The sequence below is a fragment of the Pteropus alecto genome, unplaced genomic scaffold (assembly GCF_000325575.1).
Source record: "Pteropus alecto unplaced genomic scaffold, ASM32557v1 scaffold30, whole genome shotgun sequence".
Classification (NCBI taxonomy): Eukaryota; Metazoa; Chordata; class Mammalia; order Chiroptera; family Pteropodidae; genus Pteropus; species Pteropus alecto.
Window position 1 is genome coordinate 4,421,955 of NW_006429782.1, and position 15,887 is coordinate 4,437,841.

General features: G+C 36.4%; 1 protein-coding gene and 1 non-coding gene across 2 annotated transcripts in view; one reads left to right on the forward strand and one right to left on the reverse strand.

Moving 5' to 3' along the window:
* Positions 1 to 4,522, forward strand: part of LOC102885622 (adhesion G protein-coupled receptor E4-like) — a 67,536-nt gene extending 63,014 nt beyond the window's left edge. Inside the window, exon 15 of the mRNA XM_025043283.1 lies at positions 4,247 to 4,522. Within this exon, the coding sequence (XP_024899051.1) occupies positions 4,247 to 4,522 (276 nt within the window). The remainder of the gene's footprint in view (positions 1 to 4,246) is intronic.
* Positions 4,523 to 14,671: 10,149 nt separating this feature from the next.
* LOC112476109 lies at positions 14,672 to 14,790 on the reverse strand. The gene has a single exon (XR_003044961.1). It is a non-coding gene; the product is annotated as a 5S ribosomal RNA (ribosomal RNA).
* Between the last annotated feature and the right edge of the window lie 1,097 nt (positions 14,791 to 15,887).

Sequence of the window (15,887 nt, forward strand, 5' to 3'; positions counted from 1 at the left end):
TAAGCAGGTTGTCTAACCTTTTGTTCTGGGCTCAGCCTACTAAGCTGAGGTCCTGCTACTGATAACAGCAACATGCCTTGTGAAGATTAATTGGTTAGTCTATCTAGTCTTTAGAATGGTGCTTGCACGTGAAAGATACCCTGTAAATGTTGACTGTAATGGTGACAATGACATATAAGGGAGAAGACTGTTATTAGGAGTTAAGCAGACACAGTCTCTCCTCCAGGTGGTTGTATTGCCTTAACATCAAAAATAGCCCTCTTTTTCATTTTTCTCATCTGTAACATGAGAGAGGTATCGAAGTGTGCTGGTTAAGAATCACGGCTCCGAAGTCATAACTCCAGGACCGGAATCCCATCTCCACATTGATTATATGATACTGGGGTCTAGCTTTTGATTTCCTCTTGTATAAAATGATTATATTAATGCCTACATTACAAGGCTTTCATAAAGATCAAGTCAGATAATATGTACAAAATGTTTGGTATATTTTTGAACATGAACAATAATCAATAAACGTTAGTCATTAAATAGTTGAACTAAGAGGCAATGCGATTATTCTCCAGATGAAGAAAGTACAGGAGCAAGCCCTCTGTGTTCACTGGCATGGGTCATCTTGGTCTAGCGGAGGCTGTCAAGTCATTTCTTCAGATGAAAATCAAACCCTTGCAGCTGCAACCACTTCTCCAGCTTTGCCATACTCATGGCATCAACTGAATTAAAGGTAATCTCTACTTTGGGTAAATACGCTTACCTGTCATTGCAATAGGACACTACCAAGCTCCATAGGAAAGAGGATTGACTGCACTTGGACATCAAATTGACATATATGTTACAGCTAGCCTTCCACTCATAAAGGCTTTCACATTTACAGTGCAAATCACTAGAACTTGGACCAAGAAGTACAAACCATGAAGTGTTTCCTCACAGTTTACTGTTCCTAAGAATCACTAGGAGTACTTATTTATTTATTTATTTATATTTTTTTGCTTAAAATATTTTTTTAAGGTAACATTGATTAATAACATTGTATTTTTCAGGTATATAAGATTGTAATTCAACATCTGTGTACTATATTTTGTACTCATGATCCAAAGTCTAGTTGTCATCCATTGCCACGTAGTTGACCTCCTTTACCCTCTTCATCCTCCCCACACCCTACTTCCCCTCTGGGAACCACCATTCTGTTATTCATATCTATGATTTTGTTTTGTTAGTTTGTTACTTTTTGTTTTATATTTCATGTGAGTAATATTGGTTTTTCCTTATCCATCTGACTTATTTCACTTAGCATGATGCCCTCAAGATCCATTCATATTGTTGCAACTGGCAGTTTTTCATCCTTTTTAATGGCTGAGTAGTATTCCATTGCATATAAGTACCACATCTTTATCTAGTCATTTGTTGAAGGATACTTAGGTTGTTTTCATGTCCTAGTTGTTGTGAATAATGCTGCAGTGGGCATAGGGGCACATATATCTTTACAAATAAGTGTTTTCAAAATTTCCAGGTAAATACCTAGAAGAAGAATTGCAGGATAACTTTTTGTGAAACTTTCATACTGTTTTTCATAGTGGCTGCACTAATTTACATTCCCATCAGTAGTACTCAAGGGTTCTAGGGGTACTTATTTTTAAAATGCAGATTTCTTGGCTCTATCCTCAAGAGTTTTTGATTTTGAGAGCCTGGAATAAGGATCAGGAATCTGCATTTTACATGCCAATTGATTTCCTAAACAAATAGTTGTTGAGCATCTGTGATGACCAGGCAGATTCTAAGTGTGTCGAAGATATTATTGGACAAAACAGGCAAAGATTCTTGCTTTTGTGGGCATGGGAAAATAGTAAGTAATAAACATCAAAACAAGTGATTCATGTTGTATGTTAGACATGTCTTTCTCTGATACACAGAGTGGACACTAGGGACAGGACAGCTCCCTGCTCCCTCAACACAGAGGGAAAAAAATGTCAACTATCTCATTAATAGTTGTTTGCCCGTTGATCACACATTGAACTGATATTTTTTGAACCTGAGTTAATTGAAATAGACTATTGTTACTTTTATGTTTCTTTTTACAGTTTTAGTGATACTACTAGAGAGTATAAAATTACCTATGTGTCTCATAGGGTATTTCTTTTTTTCATTTAAAGACAACTTTATTAGTATATCCTTGTATTATTTAAGGTGAACAGCTCGATGTTTTGGTATGTGTGGACACTGTGGAACAGTCACCACGGTCAAGCTAAATAACTCACCCATCATATCTCTATGTGGTTCCCATTTAATGTGTGCATGTGTGGTGAGATCCATCCTCTTAGCAAATTTCAAGTGTACAACATAGTATCAGTAATTATCATTGCCACACTGTGCATCAGATCCCCAGACCTCATTCGTCTCGTGTAACTGAAACTTTGTACCTGTTGACCACATTCCCTCATCCCCGCTCTTTCCAGCTCCTGACAATGACCATTCTACTCTCTGTTTCTATGATTTTGACTAGGCTAGATTCCATATATAAATGAGATCATGCAGTATTTGTCTTTCTGTGTCTGGCTTGTTTCAATTAGCATACTGTCCTCCATGTTCATCCATGTTGTTGCAAATGGCAGGACTTCCTCATCTTTTAAAGCCAAATGATATTCCATTGTGTATATACACCTCATTTCTTTATCCATTCCTCCATCGATGGACACACAGGTTGTTTCCATATCTTGCTTGTAGTGAATAATGCTCACATTATGTTTCTACTGGGCAGTACCAGTTTAGTGGTTTCTGTTTTCCAACAGTCCTATGTAGAAAATACTATTAATGCTCCCTTAGTTTGCCGGGGCTGCCATAACAAATTTCCATAGATGGGATAGCTTAAACAAAAGAAATTTATTTTCTCACAGTTCTGAAGGCTGGAAGTCCAAGTTCAAGGTGTTGGTCAGCAGGTTTGTTTTCCTCTTGAGGCCTCTCTGCTTGGCTTATAGATGGCATCTTCTCCCTGTGTCCTCACATGATTGACCCTCTGTGCATGTCTGTGTTCCAATCCTTTCTTATAATAAGGACACCAGCCATATTGGATCAGGGCCCATTCCAATGACCTTGTGTAAGCTTGATCACCTCTCTAAAGACTCTATCTCCAAATATAGTCACATTCTGGGTCCTGGGGGTTAGCACACCAGTGAATTCGGGGAACATAATTCAGCCCATAACACTGCCCTATTTTGAAGCCAGGAATATCAAATCTCAGAGAGGTTTAGTCACTTATCCACGGGGCTGAACTGGGAAGCTTCTCAAACTCCCCATCAGGAACATAACTGCAGAGCTGAAGACTATAATGGATTCCTCCTTTGGTGGCTCTTAGGCGGATCCCGTTCTGGCTGCGATCACCTACCTGGGACTGAGTCTCTCTCTGCTGTGCCTCTTCCTGGCAGCCCTCACCTTCCTCCTGTGCCAACCCATCCAGGACACCAGCACCTCCCTCCACTGGCAGCTGTCCATCTGCCTCTTCCTGGCCCACCTCTTCTTCCTCACAGGAATTGACCAGACTGAGCCCAAGATAGGAGAATTAGCTGAAACTTACTTTTCTGAGAACATGTACAGTGGCTTCCCAACCTTTGCTCACAAAGCTCAATGGGGGCAGCTGGAGGCAAGAAAACAGAAGGAGAGTCCAAAAATTTAGCCAGAAAATTTGTCTCCTTCATTGCCAACAGCTACCATTTTATTGCCGTCAATTGTGGAAAAAAGAGTGTTAGCAGAGTTCCTTGGCTGTAAAATAGTGAAATATGGATATAGTTACTATTGAACCATCCACTTAAAAATAGTTAAGATGTTAAATTTTGTGTTATGTATATTCTACCACAATTTTAAAAAAATATTTGCTGGAATTTAAAACGAGAGATTTTTGCACATCAATCAATATTTCCAGCTCTTTGAAGGAATGGAAAGTTTGGTAATATTGGGTGCACATTCTTGCATGGAACCAATAGTTGGAGCTGAGTTGCTGCTGCTTTAAAGAAGGATTGTGGAGGGCAGTTTCCATCACCACCTGTCCTCTAAAGCTGGCCTGCTTCACAGACATATGCTGCCTGCCTGGCCCTCTGTAAGTACTTGAGTTTGGATCCATGAGCTGATTTGAAAAACTATGAGAACTCCATCTAAACACCTTGCTCTGTATGATCATTTCCATTTACCTTGCATCCCATTTGCCCATAAAAATGATGAAACTTGTTCTCCATGCATCCACTCTTCTCCCCTCCAGGTGCTGTGCTCCATCATTGGAGGGGTGCTGTTCTACCTCTACTTGGCTTCCTTTACCTGGATGCTCCTTGAAGGGCTGCAGCATTTCTTAACTGTCAGGAACCTCAAGGTGGCCAACTACATCAGTGCAGGGAAGTTCAAGGAGATTTGCCTCCTTCATTGCCAACAGCTACCAAAGGACACCAAGCAGGTGTCCTTTAGGCTATGGATCCCAGCTGTGATTGTAGCTGTGTCTGCCAGTGTTGTACACAGCAGTTATGGAACACACACCCAGTAAGCGTGGTGTCTTTGTAATGAGGAAGTAATCATATATGTATGAAGTCACACTTGTTGGTTCATTGTAGTTTATTTATTTGCTTATTCATTGAACAATCATGTATTGAACATCTTACTACCAGTACTGTTTTATGTGCTATGGGTATCCCAGGAAATATGAGAGACAACAAGCAAATACACACGCAATATAGTACCAGGTCATGATAGGTTCCATTGAAGAGATGCAAACTAGGGAAATGGGAATGCATTTGGGGTGATATTTTAAATAGTGTGGTGAGAGAGGCCACTGAGAGGAAACTTCGTCATATGATATTTGACTTTTTAAAAATGTCTTACTATATTAATTTCCTATTCTATTATAACAGATTAGCTCAAATCTGGTGACTTAAAACAATGCAAACTTATAATCTTAGAGTTCTATAGATCAGATGTCCAACATGGGTTTCGCTGGGCTAAAATCAAGGTGTCAGCAAGGTGCATTCTTTCTCAGGGCTCTAGGGAGAATCCATTTCCTTGCCTTTTCTAGCTTTTAGAGGCCAGCCATATTTCTTGGCTTGTGTCCCCTGTCTCTGCCCTCCAAGCCAGCAACATTGCATCTTTCTGACCGTTCTTTACACCTTCTAACTCTCTTCTACTTCCATTGTTTCACCTCTAAGAACAGTTGTGATTAGATTGGATCCACTCAGGTAATCCAGGATAATCTCCCCATGTCAAGATCCTGAAACTTAAGTCATATCTGCAAAGTCCCTTTTGGCATGTACGGTAACACATTCACACATTCTGGGGATTAGAACAGTGACATCTTTAGGGTGGGGGGAGAGTAGCAGTATTCTGTCTACAGCACCTACACATTGACTTTCTTTTGTAATCTCTTCTAACTTGCAAAATTAAATCTAGTAAGGAGTGAGCAATCATGTCTTTAGAGTAGAGATGACTTTTGGAAAAGAAACGGTGTACAAAAGAGTGTTCATTGAACCGAGCAGTAAACAGATTACTTTTGAAATACAATTTGAGAAAAAGACTGGTTAAAATTTATGGAGGGAAGATGGAATTGAACCTAAATAGTATTGTTACTAAAAGCCAAATATATCTTTACTTTGTTACTGGTATTAGTCCAGTGGTTCACGGCTATGGGTGATTTTGAGCTTCCCCCTCAGGGGACTTTGGAAATGTCTGGAGACATTTTTGGTTGTCGCAACTTGGGAGGGGGTTGGCCACAGATGCTGTTGAATGTCTAATAATGCATAGAACAGGCCTACCATAAAGAACCATCATGTCAGTAGTGCCAAGGTTCAGAAACTCTGGTCTATTCAAAACCATTGCTCTGGTTTTATAATCAAATTCTGATATTATAATGACATGGCAATATTCAGTGGATCCCATGTTTAATTGAACGGCTTGTGCTGCATTACCTAGAACCTAATAAATCTTCAATGGATGTTAATAATTATTAATTTTTTCTTTTTGTTGTTGTTGTTATTTATTATTATCATTTATTCCTCCCTGACACAGTTTCTGTGCTGATATTTCTTCCTATTATTTCGGTTCAGGAAAGGAGTTTTCAATTTTATTTTAATGCCTTTGCTTCTTTTTATAAAGTTATGGGAAGTTGTTGATTCTCTTTTTTTAGCTGCTGGCTCAGTTTCCACAGAGGATTCATCTGGACTTTCATGGGACCTGTTTTTGTTATTATTCTGGTGGGTTTATAATTTTTGTCTTTACTTCGAGTGTAGAAAATACCATGTTTAATTGGTGTTGTAAAGGGATAACTTGTAAAGGATCTGTTTAAATTTTCTTTAGAGTTCTTGAACTTAGGGTAGAGCATGGCAAGAAATTATGGACCCCTTTATTTGTGGAAAAAGTCACATAGAACAAATCTCAGTTGAAACTGAGAAGTAGTATTGCTGAATCATATGGCAGTTCTATTTTTAATTTTTTTGAGGAAACTCCATATTGTTTTTCATAGTGGCTGCACCATTTTACATTCCTATCAACAGTTCATAGGGTTTTCAATTTCTCCACATTCTTCCCAACACTCATTACCTTTTTTATCTTCAAATAATTTAAGGCCCGTGAGAAGTTGCAAAAATGGCATGAGTCCCAGGTATCCTTCACCTAGCTTTCTCCAATAGCAACATTTTATGTAACCATATAGACTGTGTTTCGCTGATAGAATTTGATCTTCAATCTTTTTTTTTTTTATGGCCATGTAAAACATTTAATACATTATTTAAAATTTTTGTATACAAAACATTTAGTGCATTATTTAAATTTTTTGTAAACAAAAGGATCAACAAAACTGAAAAGATAAGAACCAAAATGGAAATAGTGCTTGTCTTTGTGTATGGAATTAAAGATAAGTTTTGTATGTTTTTCTGCATTTTCCCTAATTTTTGATAATGGCTCAAAGTGAACTTCAGAAATCTTAAACATATTTTACAAGTTCTAGAATACATCCCTATATCAATTTCTAATTTAATTGTAAATATTGGGTATAAGTCTGCTTTATGCTCTATCCTTCATGTCATTTCTACAGATCAACTTGTCCTGCTATCTGACCACACTATGGATTTTAAGAGACAAACTCAGTTCCCTCAGTAATGATGTATCCAAGATGCAGAACACAAGGTTGGTGGCACAGAGCCAGAAAATTAAAAAGAAAGTAGGTTTTTTTTTTGCAGAATTTTTTTTACTGCACAAAGTTAGGGTTGTGGGTCTAAATTGGAAGCAATTTTCTGGAGACATTTTTGGTTGTCACAACATGGGATGAGGTGGAGAGACGATGGTTGCTGCTGGTATCCAGTCAGTAGAGGCCAGGAGTTCTGCTACAAACATCCTACAATGCACACGCAGCCCCCCTACCCCCTGAATTATCTTATTCAAAGTCACTAGAACTGAGGTTGAGAAACCATGATTTAGGGGGATAATGTCAGCACTTTTCTCCATTTTTATGATTTGAGGAACTATATAGTCCATGTGAAAACTTAAAAACTTAGCCAGCATATGAAGCTCAGGATATATTTCTACAAAGATCCTTTTCAGTACTTAATGTTATGAAATACATATATATTATAATTAAGATTATTGTGTTAATTTATTGTTTTATGCAGGTGTTAATTAAGTATAACAAAGAAAACAGATCAGGAATTAGCTACCACAAAAAAGATAATTTGTTATATTCACAGAACCCTAGGGGAGGGGCATGCTCTGGAGTAGGGTGGGGGTGGTAGTGGGAGAGTAGATAGGAGAGGTGGGAAGAGGCTATAAAGAAGGTGGTTGAAGGGGTGGGCTCTGGATTGGTTAGTTTGCATTTGAAAGGCATGTTTCCAGTGTGAATTCTTTGTTATCTCTTCTAAATGGTTAACCCTTGGAGGGGCGGTCCCCCCCAGAGTCAGCAAAGCCCCAGATGTTAAAGCAACAGAAGACAGAAAATGGAAGACACAGTTAATACACTTATAGTATATAATTATAATACAATGCCATCATGTTACTATTACAAACACTGGAACATATGCTGCTTAATTATACCAAACATAAATATATATTTCTTTGTATATATGTAAAATATTATCTTCTATAAATAATTACTTGAGATATATTATAGTACGCATTGTCCTAAGCTAACATTACATATCAATTAATCTCTTTAACACGACTGCCAATCAAAATCATATTTAATAGTCTGACATTCTAAGTAGTCCCGAGCTTTGAAGCAGGTGTAAAATCATCCTACTATGTGACAAAAGGTGTTGAGATGGTCCGTGGAGTCAAGGTGGGTGATATCATTCTGTAGCTTGGTTTTGGCAGGATGCTGATGTTTAAAGCCATTGCTCAGCTCTTCATTTTGGGCTGTTCTTGGGGCCTTGGCTTATTTCTGGTTGAAGAAGTCATGGATCCCATCAGATGAATGATTGCCTATACTTTTACCATCATCAATGTCCTTCAGGGTGTCTACATTTACCTGGTCTACTGCCTTTTCAGTCACAGGGTAAGCCAACCTGCCCATCTCCTGGGGCCACCCTTAAAGATGTTTGACTACCTCTTGATGTCTCAGTCTTTACTACCATTTTCTCTTCTTTTTTGTTTCTCCATTTCTTAGGTAGTGGTTGGGTGGTAGTTGTTCCAGGCATGACCTTTCAGGATTTGTCTTTCTTGCTTTGTTATTTGAATATGCACTGCAGTAACAGAAACTGAATAGGTCCATACAAAGTTCAGATGATCTGAAAAAGACTTTTTAGGACTTTATCTTGGAAAAAAACCCTTACACTATGAAAATAAATCTGGCTCACTCCATTAGAAAACTGAGTTTATAATTGTAATCATGCACTAATTCTTAGAATGAAAAATAAACGAGTCAAATGTTGATTTTTGAGGGGAGCAATTTTACAGAATTTTTCAATAGCTCTGATATGATAATTTTTATGTGATGCATGAGTTTTTCAAACTGCAATGTTGCACAAATAATGTGGGATTTATTTATTTTCCAAGGGTCTCTGAATCCTTTGACATTTTAATAATTTCATTTTGATGTATCTGTCTTATTATGATTCTTTTTAGAGTTTCACTATTTATTTATTTATTAATTATTATTAAATTTATCAGGGTGACACTGGTTAATAAAATCATATAGGTTTCAAGTATACAGTTTGATAATACATCATCTGCATATTGCATTGTGTGTTCAACTCTGTTAAATCTCCTTCTGTCTCCTTTATCCTTATTTACCTTCCCTCCCTCTTTTCCTTTTGGTCACCACTAAACTGTTGTCTGTGTCTATGAGTTTTTGTTTGTTTGTCTTGTTCATTTGTTGCTTTCAGTTTTATATCCCACATATAAGTGAAATCATGTTTCTCAACTTTTTCTGTTTGACTTATTTTGCTTAGCATGATAATCTCAAATTGATCCATGTTATCACAAATGGCAGTATTTCACCTTTTCTTGTGGCTGAGTAATATTTCTCAACATCTTTATCCAAACACCTATTGAGGGGTGCTTTGGTTGTTTCCATGTCTTGGATTCATGAATAATACTGTACTTTTTAAATTATCTGGTCTAATTTGCTAGATTTTTGTTTGCCTATAGCAAAGGTTAGCAAACTTTTCTTTAAAAGGTCAGATAGTAAATATTTTTGGTTTTGTGGGCCATAAGATTTCTGTCACAGCTACTCAACTCTGCTTTTGTAGCATGAAACCAACCATAAATGATACGCAACTGAATGGTGTGGCTGCATGCCAATAAAAGTTTTTAGTAACAAGTGGTAGACAGCATTGGGTCCGTGGGTATGGTTTGATGACCTATGATTTACTGTGTTTTGAGCAGTTCTCCTACATTACAGTCATTGACTTCATGAACTTGTGCTTCTTTATAAGATTTTCAATTTCACTTTGCAACAATTTGCATTGCTTGTATCACCACAATTACATGTAAAATGAAGTAAATTAAATTTTCTCAAGCATTCATTACAATTTTAGTTTAAATACAATTACAAATTTAATACAATGGATTCTTTAGCAATCATGAAGAATAAAGCAGCATACAAAACATGCACAAATACAACTATTACAAAACTTACTGGACTTAAACACATTTTAAAACACCAACACCAAATGTTCAGTTAACTTTTTTAATACCTTTAGGCTTGATCTTTACTTTCCAAAGGTTACAGTCATATTACACTGTACTTATTTTGATAACTTCCTGAGATTAAATTAATTTTATAAGACTCAGAAGGATAAAAAAAATTACTTTCTTACTAGCTAAGTTTAAAGGATAATTCTGATGATGGATTTATGATGAGGACAGGATCCAGTGTCACTTTCCAAGTCAATTCAACTCAAGCTCTTTGCTTATTGCTCAATGAGACTTTATACATTTATGATTTTTATATAAAATTTTTACTTTCTCCTAAATAATTTAGTCTCCAATTTTTTTTGTTTATCTTCATGTAATCTAATGTCCCATTGCTATTATATATAAATCTGGTCAATTGGCTTTATGGAAATATGTACATACCTGATAATACACTATAATCAGCAATAAATATATATTATAATTATATTACATGTTATAGTCACTAGGATATTCTTGAGGTTTCATATCTCAGGAAGCAAGAGAAAGATTCTTCTCAAACAGCTTTTTTCTCTACAACATTTATCTCATTCACCATTTCACAAAATACAGTTGGAACTTCTTTCTTCCTGGCAATCGCATATAACCTCTGGAGCTCCTAAACATTTCTACTCTTGATACAGTTCCTAGTTTTGGATCAACTGTACAATTTGCTCATTTTCCCTGTTTTTCACCCTCTCTCCTTATACAGAGAAAAGTATGCAGCTATACTTTGACATATACTTAAAGAAAAATAACTGTACATATCAGCACCCTCTTCTTTCCTAATTGGTTATCTTTGCATGTTTTATATTAACTTTTCTTTTTCTTAGAGGCAGGATGAAGTCAGAATTTTACAGACTCAGCAGAGTTCCCAATAGCTCTAGTTACTGCTCTCTTTCCTGCTCAAATTATCACAGATTTTCCAGTGAGAGCTTCTTCAAACTGGCTTCTTTGTTCTTTCCATACCATCCTGAAATTTTGAAAGCATCTTGTTTCCTGACAAAAGATATTCCAGACCTACCTAAAGCTTTTTTCTTTAAGACGGAATTGGAAATTCCCAAAGGAGCCTGGTATATCAGATGAGTCTGTGTGTCTTCTGGTTGTCACCATATGATACCGAGATTGGGATATTCGGTTCATGTCGATATTTACAATTCAACTCTAAAAGACTAAATCCTTATATAATTTAGTTTTAGCATGTGGTGCTTCTGTTTGTATTTTAGAGGAACCACCAAACTGTGTCTGCATTGGCAGCACCATTTTACATTCCCACCAAGCAATGAACAAGGCTTCTAATTTTTTCATATTCTCACCAACACTGGTTATTATCATCTGAAAAATATTGCAGCCATCCTAGTAGGTATGAAGTAGTATCTCGTACAATGGGATAAAACTTCAGCTATCAAAAGGGATGAAGTTCTGATATATTTTACAAGGATGCATTGTAGAAGCTAAGTGAACTAAACACAAAAGGCAAATATACATGATTCTATTTGTATGAAATATTGAGAATGGTCAAACTCATAGGGACAGTATGTAAATTAGAAGTTTCCGGGGGCTGAGGGTTGGAGATAGGAATTTATCACTTATTGGTTACAGAGATGATGGAAATGTTTTAGAAATCAGTAGTGGTGATGGTTGCACAATATCATGAGTATAACTAATGCCACTGAATTGTACACTCAAAAATGGGAACAATAGCAAATTTTATGTTATATGTATTTACCACAGTAAAAATGTAAAAAGTAAAAAGGAATTTGCGATATGAATGCATTTTACAGAGCATTAATGGGAGGGTCACTGTGTCCAGTGAATGAGGTGCAGAGGGCAACCAGTGGAGCTGTGAGGGAGAGGCAGGACTCCTCAGTTCCTTATGCATGAGGAGGCTAAAGCCATTTGATCATCCAACAAATACTTGTTGACAGTCATTTTTTTAAGCATCGAGAACTAGTGGTAAAGAGGTACCATTCTGCCTTCAGAGTCCATGAGAAAATGGAAACTGACTAACTACACAAGGCAATGACTCAGTAGGTTGCTCTGCCAGCTAAATCAGTCAAAATCTACAGTAGATAATCCTTTGATGTAATAGTTTATATGATTCTTAGATTTCCCCTCCACTCCCTTCCCCTCCCCTCCTCTCCCCTTCCCTCCCTTCTCTCTCTCTCTCTCTCTCTCTCTCCTTTCTTTTTTAATATTGGGGCATAGTGCTCGCTGCACATACATTCTCCCAACATTCTTGTCTGGTTTACATGAGTTTCATCTGTTCAGTGAATTTTCATATTCTATGGTAGTGCTTGTAAATTAGATGTTCTGATCATGCAAAAGAAGGATGGATCTTTGATGCTGGGGATTCAAGAGGAAGTCTAGGGGAAAGAATTTAAAGTAAGCACTGGTTGGTTTGAGCATATAAAGTTTGTGTTGCTTTGAATAGTTTTGAATAACTGGGAAATACATAATATTGATATTATCTGTACCCTTAGCAACTGGTTGCTCCAATTATTTTTACATTTTATTCACATAATATTAAAATTTGAAGTTATCTACAGTGTGAAATTTATATATCTGTGGCATGTAATTAATTTATTTGAACTTTTTACACTGTTTGAAACAATGCAGTTTTAAAAAATAATATACAGTGAGAACTGAATGACATAATTTTTCCCTAGTAACAAAAAATGTGGGTGCCAATTGCTCATGTAGTCTGGATTAGGGGTATTTCAGCCCTCATGTTCTTAGCTTTCTCCCTAAATTTGTGCTCCATTAAAGCTTTAAGAAATTGTGTTGTGTGTGTGTGTGTGTGTTAAACTTGCCTGTCTTGCAGTGCTAAAAAGTTGAGTGACAGTTTTGACAATCATCTTTCAAGTTCTCATTATGGCTAGGTTGATAACACTAATATTTTTTATGATAATGTTGTGTGTCATCAAACAGAATTGATGAGGTTCATCCATTCACTCACTCATTACTAAAATAAAAAATACTCATTTGTCAGGGTCTCCTATTACATCACATATAACATTTAGGAGGACAGACAGAATATGTAATAAAAATGTACCAAACTATAAAAATCTGTGTATTATTTCCACCATCATTATGGATATGGGCCACTTTAAAAAAAAATATATATATATATTTTTAAAGAACAGATTTAAGGTCATAGAAAAAAATAAGAGGAAGGAACAGAGATTTCCCATGTGCCCCCTGTCCCCACACATGCACAGCCTCCCCTTTTATCCATATCTCCTACCAGAGTGGTACATTTTTAAAATGAACTCACATTGACACATCATAGTCATCCAAAGTTCATAGCTTGATTAGAGTTCCCTGTGTGTTATACATTCTATGGGTTTGGACAATTATATAATGACATGTATGTATCATATGGTATCACACAGAGTAGTTTCACTGCCCTGAAAATCCTCTGTGCTCCACCTGTTCATCCCAACCTCTGGTTTTTGTTTGTTTGTTTGTTTTACTGTCTCCATAGTTTTATCTTTTCCAAGATGTCTCTCTCTCCTTTTTTTTTTTTTTGTACTGAGATGCTGTTTGTGGATAGATGCAGTCTGACCCCAAGGATGGGGCCCAGCCTCGGCAGCAGGCTGTCACACCACCCCCATTATCTTTGGTTTCCACAAGACAAGAGGCGTGCACTTCTGGGCGGTCACATGGAAGAGGGTGGGGCCTCTAAGATGTCTGAGATCTTTGGGTAAAAGCATGAAATAGCCGGCTCTTAGAGTTTTCAGCATTTTCTTTGGCTGATCAAGTAAGGAAAGAGAAACTATATGAACAATTTAATACATTTCTTAAAGAAGAAAATAATTCAAATGGGTATTTGTTATGTACTAGAGCTTTTATGCACCTCATCTCATTTTCAGGTAATTTGATATGTTTAGGTTTATACATGCCTTAGAGAAATATATCACAAAAGAGTTGTTAGGAGTGAATGTTTTAATTAGTTAATTAGTTAACTAATTATATTTCACCCATCACCCCACACCTTCCTCTTTGGCAACCATCTGTTTGTTCTCTGTATCTATAGGTCTGTTTATATTTTATTTCATTTGCTTTTTTTTAGATTCCACATATAAATGGAATTTTATGGTATTTATTTTTCCTTGTCTGACTTATTTCGCTTAGCATAATAGCTCTTAGGTCCATCCATGTTGTCACAAATGGCAAGACTTCATTCTTTTTTATAGCTGAGTAATATTTGACTGTATATATAGTATATATATGATATATATATATATTATATCATATATATATCATATATATATCATATATATATCTTATCTATTGTAAATAATACTGCAATGAACATAGGGGTGTATTTATCTTTTCAAATTAATGTTTTCCTTTTTTTTTGGATAAATACCCAGAAGTGGAATTGCTGGTTCAAATGTCAGCTGTGTTTTGAATATTTTGAGGAAACTTCATACTATTTTCTATAATGGCTGCACCAATTTACAATCCCGCCAACAGTGCACGAGCGTTTCCTCTTTCTAGATCCTCACCAGCACTTGTTTGCTGATTTTTTGATGATAGCCTATGGCCCCTGGTCTTCCTAGGTGGTCTCCCATCCAAGTACTAACCAGGCTTGACCCTGCTTAGCTTCTGAGATCAGATGGGATCAGGCTTGTTCAAGGTGACATGGCCATAGACTTGCTTATTTTTTAATTGGACTGATTGTGGGTTTTTTTCTTTTTTTAGTGTTAAGTAATTGAATTACTTATATATTTTGGATATTAACCCCTTATCTGATGTGTCACTGGTGAATGTCATTTTACATTCAGTGTGTTTGTCTTTTTATTTTGTTGATGGTGTCCTTTGCTGTTCAAAATCTTTTTAGTTTGATGTGGTCCCATTTGTTTATTTTTTCTTTTGTTTCCCTTGCTCAAGAAGACATATCTAAAAATGCATTACTCAGACTTACGTCAAAGAATTTACTGCGCAGGTTTTCTTCTAGGAGTTTTATGGTTTCAGATCTTGAATTTAAGTCTTTAATCAATTCTGAGTTTATTTTTTTAAATTAAGTTTATTGGGGTAACATTGGTTAATACAATTATATAATTTTCAGGTGTACATTATAATTTGACATCTATATATTCTATTGTATGTTTACCACCCAAAGTCCAATTTCCTTCACCTACCATATATTTGATTCTATTTACACACTTCACCCACCCCTAAACCCTATATTTGACTCCCTTAACCCCATCTACCTCTCCTCTCCTCTCCCACCCACTAGTAACCACTAATCTATAGTCCTCTGGTAACCACTAGACTATAGTCCATATCCATGAGTTTCTGTTTGATTGTCCTGCTCATTTGTTGCTTTTAGGTTTATATCCCATATATAAGTGATATCATGTGATTTTTCAATTTTTTCAATCTGGCTTATTCCACTTAGCATGATTAGCTCGAGTTCCATCCATGCTGTCGCAAATGGCAGTATTTCATCTCTTCTTATGGCTGAGTAATATTCCATTGTACATATGTACCACAGCTTCTTTAGCCAATCGTCTATAGTAGGACACTTTGTTGCTTCCATGTCCTGGCCACCACGAAAAATGATGCTATGAACATTGGTGTGCAAATATCTTTTTGGATATGGGTTTTCAAGTCTTTGGGGTAAATACCCAGTTGAGGGATTGCTGGATTATAAAGTAGATCAATTCTTAGTTTTTTGAAGAACCTCCATATTGTTTTCCATAGTGCCTGTACCAATTTGCAGTCCCTCAGCAATGTATGAGGGTTCC